General features: G+C 35.3%; 1 protein-coding gene across 1 annotated transcript in view; it reads left to right on the top strand.

Annotated features, from left to right (window-relative positions):
- LOC137623365 (uncharacterized) overlaps positions 1-3,737 on the top strand; it is a 5,975-nt gene extending 2,238 nt beyond the window's left edge. Inside the window, exon 3 of the mRNA XM_068354197.1 lies at positions 2,210-3,737. Within this exon, the coding sequence (XP_068210298.1) occupies positions 2,210-3,737 (1,528 nt within the window). The remainder of the gene's footprint in view (positions 1-2,209) is intronic.
- Positions 3,738-12,500: the final 8,763 nt, after the last annotated feature.

Raw genomic sequence — 12,500 nt, 5'->3', positions numbered from 1 at the left:
ACATACGATGAAAAAGATTCAGCAAAAACTAGAAAAGCACTCTGAGGGTGCAGACCTCCACCACGGCAAATTATTTCCCAGAAACAGCTTACCTTTTCCAGAACCAATTTAGACCGTAGGCGCTTTTGAAGTGTGTGTGACAACCTTGTGCGAACTTGGGATTAAGGTTAGGTTTAATCACAGTCGACACTTTGCTCGACCTTGACCTTTGACCTAGGACTTTCAAAATGGAATCACTTCCACGTCTCAACATAACAATTAATCACTGAAAGTATCACTACTCTATAGGTACAGTTGTGGGCACGATGTTGTTCACAAACAAACAAACAGACATACATAGGCTAAAACATAACCTCCTCTGAGCTTCGTTGGTGAAGGTAATTATTTGGAAATGGTAATTTCTAGTGTAAAATCAAATTCCACTGGCAATAGTTAATATTTTAAAATGTTTAAAAGTCAATTATTTATATAAAAGATTTAGGAAATATTACAAGTTTTTTTTCCAGTTAAATATGATTTAACAACACATGATGTTGGTTCTCATTTTGGGTTAGGAATGTCTTTGAATAACCAGACAACATTCAATGCCTTATAAGTAAGTACTGTGAAATCAGCTACGAACTCTTCCCCACCGTTACCCCTACAAGAAGGGGTCGGTTGCCTGATGCGCCTTCTCCAATGCTTTCCACCAGACTTCTTCTCTCCATATCATCCTTCACTTTATCAATATCAAAATCTTCTTCCCCACCGTTATCCTTACATTAAGGGGTCGGTTGCTTGATGCGCCCTCTCCAATGCCTTTGATTAAAGGCCTCCTCTTCCACCAAACCTCGTCTCTCCATATCATCCTTCACCTTATCTCGCCATCTAATTCTCTGCCTCTCTCTTGATCTTCTCCCCCTAAACATGTTCCTCCCAATCCCTCCTCACTCCCTCCCCACCAACCATCCTCACCACATGCCCAAACCATCTCAGTCGTGACACTCTTATCATCTCAGTAATCTTCACTACCCTAGCGCTCTTAATAACGGTCCTCATCAAAGGAATGGAGATTTCCACCAATACACTCTCAGCAGACACAAACGCTATTCAATAAGTCCTACATTATTAACGGTCATGCATCCTTGAAATGGGGGAATTTCAGCTAAACACTCTTTCCATGTGCCTATGCTATTCAATAACGGTCCTGCATCAACGGAGTGGAGAAGCTCACCAATAAACTATCAGCTATCTAAAAACAGTCTACTTTCTAACGGTCCTGCACCAATACACTTCATTTTTGCCAATACGTTTATTAAACCGGTCATACATTATTAACGGTCCAGCAACCTTAAAATGGGGGAATTTCAGCAATACGCTATCTCCATACACCAGCGATCTTTAACAGTCCTACATTATCAACAGTCCAGCATCCTTAACACGTGTAATTTCAGAAATACACTTTATACATACACCCAAGCTCTTTAACGGTCCTACACTAATAACGGTCCGGCATCCTTAACACATGTAATTTTAGAGATACGCTTTGTCCATACACCAACAATTTTTAACGGTCCGAGATCCTTAACACATGTCATTTCAGAAATACGCTTTGTCTATACACCAACGTTCTTTAACGGTTCTACATTACTAACAGTCCGGGATCCTTAACACATCTAATTTCAGAAATACACTTTGTCCATAAACCCCCCTTTTTTAACAGTCCTACATTATTAACGGTCCAAGCATCCTTAACACGTAATTTCAGAAATACACTTTGTCCAATAGTGCTACCTTGTTTAACGGTCCCTCATTACGAGGAATTTCAGCACTACTTTTTTCCATTCACCCACGTTCCTTAACGGTCCCACATTAAGAACGGTCTTGCATTCACGGAACGGGGAATTTCCAATACATATACCGGAGAAGATTAATCCATTCCAGTCTGGAGAGAGGGTAAGCATCAGCCTCAGGTTCCAGGAGACCGAAAAGCTATTTTTCCCTGCTGGAGCCCTTGGGCTTATAACATCTTGATTTTCCAACAATACTCTTAGGTGTAAATATTTCATGAATATTGGATCTTTTTTACCCACGTTTCATCACCCGATATTTTCTGCTGATTAATCAAAGCCGATTACAATAAAATGGGAAAAATTATTGCGTTAAAAGTTGATGTCTGAGAAGTTAGGAAATTGCTTACGCAAGAGCCTGTATCTTACGCGAGTTTAAGGCAAACGCAAGACCCCGTATCTTACGCAAGTTTAAGGCAAACGCAAGAGCCTGTATCTTACGCAAGTTTAAGGCAAACGCAAGACCCCGTATCTTACGCAAGTTTAAGGCAAACGCAAGAGCCTGTATCTTACGCAAGTTTAAGGCAAACGCAAGACCCCGTATCTTACGCAAGTTTAAGGCAAACGCAAGAGCCTGTATCTTACGCAAGTTTAAGGCAAACGCAAGACCCCGTATCTTACGCAAGTTTAAGGCAAACGCAAGAGCCTGTATCTTACGCAAGTTTAAGGCAAACGCAAGACCCCGTATCTTACGCAAGTTTAAGGCAAACGCAAGAGCCTGTATCTTACGCAAGTTTAAGGCAAACGCAAGACCCCGTATCTTACGCAAGTTTAAGGCAAACGCAAGACCCCGTATCTTACGCAAGTTTAAGGCAAACGCAAGAGCCCGTATCTTACGCAAGTTTAAGGCAAACGCAAGAGCCTGTATCTTACGCAAGTTTAAGGCAAACGCAAGACCCCGTATCTTACGCAAGTTTAAGGCAAACGCAAGAGCCCGTATCTTACGCAAGTTTAAGGCAAACGCAAGAGCCCGTATCTTACGCAAGTTTAAGGCAAACGCAAGAGCCTGTATCTTACGCAAGTTTAAGGCAAACGCAAGACCCCGTATCTTACGCAAGTTTAAGGCAAACGCAAGAGCCCGTATCTTACGCAAGTTTAAGGCAAACGCAAGAGCCCGTATCTTACGCAAGTTTAAGGCAAACGCAAGAGCCCGTATCTTACGCAAGTTTAAGGCAAACGCAAGAGCCCGTATCTTACGCAAGTTTAAGGCAAACGCAAGAGCCCGTATCTTACGCAAGTTTAAGGCAAACGCAAGAGCCCGTATCTTATGCAAGTTTAAGGCAAACGCAAGACCCCGTATCTTACGCAAGTTTAAGGCAAACGCAAGAGCCCGTATCTTACGCAAGTTTAAGGCAAACGCAAGAGCCCGTATCTTACGCAAGTTTAAGGCAAACGCAAGAGCCTGTATCTTACGCAAGTTTAAGGCAAACGCAAGAGCCCGTATCTTACGCAAGTTTAAGGCAAACGCAAGAGCCCGTATCTTACGCAAGTTTAAGGCAAACGCAAGAGCCCGTATCTTACGCAAGTTTAAGGCAAACGCAAGAGCCCGTATCTTACGCAAGTTTAAGGCAAACGCAAGACCCCGTATCTTACGCAAGTTTAAGGCAAACGAGTTTAAGGCAAACGCAAGACCCTGTATCTTACGCAAGTTTAAGGCAAACGCAAGAGCCTGTATCTTACGCAAGTTTAAGGCAAACGCAAGACCCTGTATCTTACGCAAGTTTAAGGCAAACGCAAGACCCTGTATCTTACGCAAGTTTAAGGCAAACGCAAGAGCCTGTATCTTACGCAAGTTTAAGGCAAACGCAAGACCCCGTACCTCACGCAAGTTTAAGGCAAACGCAAGACCCCGTATCTTACGCAAGTTTAAGGCAATCTAAAACGAACGAACGAGTTAGGAAATGCTGAATGAGGTGGATGTAGAGAGATGAATCAGAGTGATAAAGAATAGAAGGAAGCAAATGTCTTTCCTATTTTCGTAAGGGTAAATTCATTACAGTGGATACAGGAGAAAATTACAGGCCAGCATTTTATCTTTTTACCTCCACCAACGAAATTGGAAGGAGGTTAGATTTTCGACCCTGATTGTGTGCTTACGTGTGTATGTATGTTTGTGAACAGCTTCCTGGCCACAATTTTAATGGTAGAGTAATAAAACTTGCAGGGATTAAATATTAAGTGAAAAGCTGGAAATTATAAAATTTTAGAAGGTGAAGGTCAAAGGTCAAGGTCACGGTCAAGCTAAATGTCCAATTCTCGTAATCAACCATAATTTTAGACATCGCTGTCACTGACACTTCAAACTTGGTTCATATGTGAGTGTATGATAATCCATACCAATTTATACATGTTAAAGTCAAAGGTCATGGTCAAGGTCGAGTAAAGGGTCGAGAAATAAGCTCCCGCGGTGGAGGTCAGCTCTCTACTGAGTGCCACTCTAGTTTCATAAGAATTTCCGAAATCTATTTATGATAAAAAGACTATCAACACAGGATTTGCAAAGTACTATCAATTTCCATTCACGGGGAATTTTCAAACTGACACGAAATTCTTAAAACACTGTAGCCTGCTGCTTAAACCACACTGTTAAAAAAGCCGTATTTCAGTAAAATGCAGGCGACCGTAATTTTACCCTACTTTGTTATTATCTTTTAGGGGTTGGTGACCGTAATATCACTCCTTTACGTCAAAAGTTCAAACCTGCAGCAAATGTTTTCATGTTGAACAGACTGTCATAAGTCTTTTTATAGTTTATATATGACATATCTGTTTGGATGTTGTTACTGTTTTTAAAATATCTTATTGATAATTTTCCTCACATCGTTTATTTCCTTATTTTTCTTTCCTCACTGGGCTATTTCTCCCTGTTGGAGCCCTTGGGCTTATAGCATCTTGCTTTTCTAACTAGGGTTGTAGTTTGGATAATAATAATAATAATAATAATAATAATAATAATAATAATAATATGTCCGTTTTTTAAAACGGTAAAAATCTGGGAATAAATATTAACAGTCATTTACTGTTTTTTTTATTGCAAATTTTTAACAGTGCAAATATTATATCGAAACGTCAATCCGCAAAGGCGCTGACGTCAGAGAGAGAGAGATAGAGAGAGAGAGAGAGAGAGAGAGAGAGAGAGAGAGAGAGAGACATTCGCCGTAATCCTAGAGATCAAAGCTCAGACATCGGATTGAGGAAGCCTAAAGAAGATAACGGTAACTCGGTTCCCGCAAATCCTTTTCAAGTCCTGTTAATTCGCCAGTTAATGCAAACTTTGAGGCTGCGAGGTACGAATGCTAGCCTTGGAAATTCTATGACGATTATAATTACTTGCAGGGAAGGTTAGAGATTGGAGAAGACGAAGATTATAGGTTATTAATTTAATTGTATCTTTTTTAATAATTCCTTCGTTTATCGGTTTTTTTTAATATGATGAATAATCTTTATTGACTTAATTGTATATCTTTATCGTTTATCAGTGTGTTTTTTTAATTATATATCTTTAATAATTCCTTCGTTTATCAGTGTATTTCTTAAATATGATTAATAATCTTTAATAACTTGATTGTATATCTTTAATAATTCCTTCGTTTATCAGTGTATTCTTTTATATGATTAATATTTTCATATGATTAATAATGGCTACGTATTAAATTATAATGCAATAGCTTTATATTTTGCTAGTGAACTACATTAATTTAAAAATCTATTCAAGTTTGTTTTTCAATAATTTCTTTGTAATATTTTAATAATTCCTTCGTTTATCAGTATATATTTTTTAATATGATTAATAATATTTTTATATGATTAATAAAAGCTACGTGTTAAAATATCATGCAATAGCTTTATATTTTGTTAGTGAAATATATTAATTCTAAAATGTATTCATGTTTATTTTTCAATAATTTCTTTGTAATTTTTTAATAATTCCTTCGTTTATCAGTGTATCTTTTATATGATTAATATTTTTATATGATTAATAAAAGCTACGTGTTAAGATATCATGCAACAGCTTTATGTTTTATTAGTGAAATATATTAATTCTAAAATTTATTCATGTTTATTTTTCTATAATTTCTTTGTTTATCAGTGTAATTTTCAATATGATTAATAATATCTATTTCTTCGATTATCATACAAGGACTTTTTTTTTTATTTGTGGAATATATTTTTCGAATTAAATCACCTCATATCGTTTATTTCCTTATTTTTCTTTCCTCACTGGGTTATTTTTCCCTGTTGGAGCCCTTGGGCTTATAGCATCTTGCTTTTCTAACTAAGGTTGTAGTTTGGCTAATAATAATAATAATAATAATAATAATAATAATAATAATAATAATATGTCCGTTTTTAAAACGGTAAAAATCCTGGAATATTTTTCCCTGTTGGAGCCCTTGGGCTTATAGCATCTTGCTTTTCTAACTAGGGTTGAAGTTTGGATAATAATAATAATAATAATAATAATAATAATAATAATAATAATAATAATATATCTTGCTTTTCTAACTAGGGTTGTAGTTTGCCTGCTAGTAATAATAATAATAATAATAATAATAATAATAATAACAAGTGAGCAAGTCCTGAACGCGGACATGGTCCTCGTAGAGGACATACCTCCGCCAAGGTGACCTAGAGCGCCATATGTCCTAGAATCATGAATTGATGTGACTTCGACCTTCACATGACCTTGACCTTCACGTGACCTTCAAGTGACCTTGACCTTCACGTGACCTTGACCTTCACATGACCTTGGCTTCAAGTGACCTTGATCTTCAAATGTACTTGACCTTCACGTGACCTTGACCTTCAGGTGACCTTGACCTTCACGTGACCTTGACCTTCACGTGACCTTGACCTTCAAGTGACCTGCTTGACTTTTGACCTTCAAGTGATCTTTGTTCATTTGCCACTGATACTTAATATGACATTGATATAATGCACCAATATGACCTTGACCTTTGACCTTTATAAATTTGAACATCACCCATGGGTTGCGCCTGGACTAGGACTTCCCTGTTGGCTTATGCAAAAGTCAGTGCTTTATTTCTGTCTCTTGATATGGCCACTTATGTCATAGTGACACCAGTGACCCCTGTGACCTTGACCTTGGGGTGACCTTGACCAAAATTTAATCAGTTCTTCCATACACATTGGGGAACTACTTGGCCAAGTTTGAAGTGATTCCGTGTAGAAATGTGGCCTCTACGTTGTCCACAGACAGACAGACAAACAGAGAAACAAACAAACAAACAAACAAACAAACCGAACCGAAAACATAACCTCCTGGCGGAGGTAATAATAATAATAATAATAAGTCCGTTTTTTAAAACGGTAAAAATCCTGGAACAAATATTAACAGTCATTTACCGTTTTTTTTTTTTCATTGCAAAATTTTAAAAGCGCAAATATATCGAAACGTCAATCCGCAAAGGCGTTGACGTTAGAGAGAGAGAGAGAGAGAGAGAGAGAGAGAGAGAGAGAGAGAGAGAGAGAGAGAGAGAGAGAGAGAGACATTTGCCGTAATCCTAGAGATCAAAGCTCAGACATCGGATTGAGGAAGCCTAAAGAAGATAACGGTAACTCGGTTCCCGCAAATCCTTTTCAAGTCCTGTTAATTCGCCAGTTAATGCAAACTTTGAGTCTGCGAGGTACGAATGCTAGCCTTGGAAATTCTATGACGATTATAATTACTTGCAGCGAAGGATAGAGATTGGAGAAGACGAGAATTATGGGTTATTAATTTAAATGTATTTTCTTTTAATAATTCCTTCGTTTATCAGTGTGTTTTTTTAATTATATATCTTTAATAATTCCTTCGTTTATCAGGGTATTTTTTAATATGATTAATAATCTTTATTAACTTCATTGTATATCTTTAATAATTCCTTCGTTTATCGATGCTTTTTTTAAAATTATATATCTTTAATAATTCCTTCGTTTATCAGTGTATTTTCTTAATATGATTAATAATCTTTATTGACCTAATTGTAAATCTTTAATAATTACTTCTTTATCTGTGTGTATTTCTTGAATATGATTAATAATTTTTCTTAACTTGATTGTATATCTTTAATAATTCCTTCGTTTATCCGGGTATTTTTTTTAATATGATTAATAATCTTTATTAACTTGATTGTATATCGTTAATAATTCCTTCGTTTATCAGTGTATTTCTTAAATATGATTAATAATCTTTATTAACTTGATTGTATATCTTTAATAATTACTTCTTTATCTGTGTATTTCTTGAATATGATTAATAATCTTTATTAACTTAATTATAAATCTTTAATAATTCCTTCGTTTATCAGGGTATTTTTTTTAATATGATTAATAATCTTTATTAACTTAATTGTATATGTTTAATAATTCCTTCATTTATCAGTGCATTCTTTTATATGATTAATAATGTTTTTATATGATTAATAATGTTTTTATATGATTAATAATGGCTACGTATTAAATTATAATGCAATAGCTTTATATTTTGCTAGTGAACTATATTGATTTAAAAATCTAGTCAAGTTTGTTTTTCAAACATTTCATAGTAATATTTTAATAATTCCTTCGTTTCTCAGTGTAATTTATATGATTAATAATGTTTTTATATGATTAATAATGGCTACGTATTAAATTATAATGCAATAGCTTTATATTTTGCTAGTGAACTATATTAATTTAAAAATCTAGTCAAGTTTGTTTTTCAAACATTTCATAGTAATATTCTAATAATTCCTTCGTTTCTCAGTGTAATTTATATGATTAATAATGTTTTTATATGATTAATAATGGCTACGTATTAAATTATAATGCAATAGCTTTATATTTTGCTAGTGAACTATATTAATTTAAAAATCTAGTCAAGTTTGTTTTTCAATAATCTCTTTGTAATTTTTTGATAATTCCTTCGTTAATCAGTGTATTCTTTTTAATATGATTAAAAACATTTTTATATGATTAATAATGGCGACGTGTAAAAATATCATGCAAGAGCTTTAAATTTTGTTAGTGAAATATATTAATTCTAAAATGTATTCATGTTTATTTTTCTATAATTTCTTTGTTTATGAGTGTAATTTTCAATGTGATTAATAACATCTATTACTTAGATTATCATACAAGGACTTCTTTTTAGTGGAATATATTATTTTTCGAATTAAATCACCTCAAGCGTTTAGTTATTTTGTGTGATCGTAATTTATAATGATTAATGATAATTGATCGATTTTCTCATGAAGACATATTCTCTTCCACTGTGATATATCTTAAGATTTCATTTACTTTGATGGCACTTACAACTCATCATGTTCCTTTTATCTTAAAGTTCAAACGTCCAAACTTGTAGCAAATGTTTTTATGTTGAACAGGCTGATATACGTCTTATTATAGTTTATAATATGAAATAAATGTTTTGATGTTCTTACTGCTTTTCAGATCTTTAATTTTAATTGTTCACTTTTTCTCATATAGTTTATTTAATTCCTTATTTATTGTCTTCACTAGGCTATTTTTCCCTGTTGGCGCCCTTGGGCTTATAACATCTTGCTTTTCCAACTATACTCAATTTTCTTTAATGAGGCGCAATTGCACTAATTCGCAGCGGTGTTCTTTTAGCTCGGAAAATTTTCCTGCGATCTGATTGGTTAGATTTATCTTGTCCAACCAATCAGCGATCAGGAAACTTTTACGACCGAAAAGGGCAACCCTGCGAGTCGGTGCAAATCTGCCCCACGAAAAATATTTGACTATAGGGTTGTAACTTAGCTAGAAATAATAATATTATTAATAATAATAATAATAACAATAATAATAATAATAATAATAATAATAATAATAATAATAATATAAAGTTTTTTAACATTTTCATCGTTCATTTTCAATTCCTTTACATTTATTGACATTTACTCTATACTTTGATGGCACCTACAACTCATCACGTTCCTTTCGTCTTAGTATCAAGTTAGGACCAAGGAGGGCCAGGTAATGGCTGCTGATGACTCAGCAGATACACCTATAGGCTCCCCCAAACCCCCTTCCTTAGCTCACATGGACGGTGAGGTTGCACCGACCAAAGAAACTGACGGGTTTGAGCGGGACTCCTATAGTCCATTTCTTTTAGAGAGTCATATTTGCACCGACTCGCAGCGGTGCCCTTTTAGCTCGGAAAAGTTTCCTGGTCGCTGATTGGTTAGAATTATCTTGTCCAACCAATCAGCGATCAGGAAACTTTTCCGAGCTAAAAGGGCACCACTGCGAGTCGGTACAAATCTGCCTCACGAAAAAGAATTGACTATAGGGTTGTAGCTTAGCTAGTAATAATAATAATAATAATAATAATAATAATAATAATAATAATAATAATAATAATAATAAGTTTTTTAACGTTTGAATCGTTCTTTTTCAATTCCTTTACATTTATTGACATTTACTCTATACTTTGATGGCACCTACAACTCATCATGTTCCTTTTGTTTTAATATCAAGTTAGGACCAAGGAGGACTAGACATTGGCTGCTGATGACTCAGCAGATAGGCTCCCCTAAACCCCCTTCCTTAGCTCACATGGACGGTGAGGTTGCAGCGACCAAAGAAACTGACGGGTTTGAGCGGGACTCCTATAGTCCATTTCTTTTAGAGAGTCATATTTGCACCGACTCGCAGCGGTGCCCTTTTAGCTCGGAAAAGTTTCCTGGTCGCTGATTGGTTAGAATTACCTTGTCCAACCAATCAGCGATCAGGAAACTTTTCCGAGCTAAAAGGGCACCGCTGCGAGTCGGTGCAATATGACTCGCTAAAAGAAATGGTCTATAGTCTGGCATTTACCAGTCTGCAACGTTACCACATTGGCCACCACAACCTTTAATATTAAGTTATTTCTTATTTATTATTTTATTCTCGTTTTCCTTATCCTTTTTCAATTTTTTATTGACATTTACTCTATACCCCTGTCTATTTTTCTATATTCTCCAGCCACATTTTAGTACTTTTTCTTTGATTTTCCCTTCAATTTCGACTGGTCTTCCATTCCGACCCAATGGACAGAAATTCCAACTCGCTAGATGCGCCTGTCACCAACAACCGTAACTAATATTTGAGCAGAATTTAATTAATTCCAACTATTCACTTCATTCTTATTCCAGTTAACCTTTATAAAGTTATGACGTTTCTTTCTATTGTAAGATTAGAGGGACACTCAGCAGAGCGCAGACCTCCGCCGAAGCAGTTTATTTCTTAACTTTTTTATAAACCTTGACCTTTGACCTTAACATGTATTAATAGGCGTGGATTTTCATAGTCAAATATGAACCAAGTTGGAAGTCTCTGTGATAACGATGTCCAAACTTATGGCTGATTAGTTGAATTGGACATTTTGCTTGACCTTGAATTGACCTTTTACCTTGACCTTCCAACAATTAATCCAATCGGCTTTTTACATACCAGTTAATACCTACAAGTTTCATTACCCTACGATTATAATTGTGACCAGGAAGCTGTCCCAAAACAAACAAACACACAAAGAAACAAATAGGGCTGGAAACATAACCTTCCAACTTCGTAGGCGAAGGTAAAAATGGAAAATATTCTTGAAGTAACATTATGATATTTTAACTTAGTCAATTCCAAAGGTCATAATCCGTCATTATTTTCCCAACATTTTTAAATATCTAGAAACTAAAGGATTCTATGTCGTTGGCAATACTGGGAATATTGACCCTTTTAAAGTGAAACTGCCAGTTACGGAATATTTGATATTAAACGATACATTCATGCATAAAAACATACACATACACACACACACATATATATATGTATATATACACAGTATATACACAGTATTTATAGAGTATATATCGATACACACAAAAACTGGCCACTCCCCAGACATCAATAAGGACATGTCTGAGGCCTTTGTCCTGCAGTGGACTTGAAACGGCTGTATTTGTTGTAGTATATATGATGCAACCATGCTTGTAAACAACAAATGCCAAAGGATGAGCTATGGACTAATTATTTTGCCATTAAGGTACATTTATGAAACGTAGGCCCTATGACCAGTTACTGGGGCCAGGAAGTCCATTCAGCATCCCAATATAGCTTCACTAAAACCGTGAAGATGCCCAATATAGGTACAGGAAAACCTTGAGGTTGCCCAAAATAGCTACGAGGAAACCTTGAAGTTACCCAATATAGCTACACGAAAACCGTGAAGATGCCCAATATAGCTAGAGGAAAACCTTGAGGTTGCCCAAAATAGCTACGAGGAAACCTTGAAGTTACCCAATATAGCTACACGAAAATGCTGAAGTTGCCCAAAATAGCTATAAGAAAACCTTGAAGTTACCCAATATAGCTACACGAAAACCTTGAAATTGTACTGTTAAGTAAAATCTAAATAAACTGTACACTTAAGGGTACACTCGGGCACACTATTCTATCTTATTTTTCTTCCTCTTGTTTTGTTAAAGATTTTATGGTTTATATAGGAGAGATTTATTTTAATGTGGTTGCCCTTCTTGGAATATTTCATTTTTCCTTGTTTCCTTTCCTCACTGGGCTATTTTCTGTTGGAGCCCCTGTGGTTATAGCATCCTGCTTTTCCAACTAGGGCTGTAGCTTAGCAAGTAATAATAATAATAATAACAATAATAATAATAATAATAATAATAATAA

Source organism: Palaemon carinicauda, chromosome 30 (assembly GCF_036898095.1).
Source record: "Palaemon carinicauda isolate YSFRI2023 chromosome 30, ASM3689809v2, whole genome shotgun sequence".
NCBI classification, from domain to species: domain Eukaryota; kingdom Metazoa; phylum Arthropoda; class Malacostraca; order Decapoda; family Palaemonidae; genus Palaemon; species Palaemon carinicauda.
This window is presented reverse-complemented; position numbering and strand designations above follow the sequence as displayed.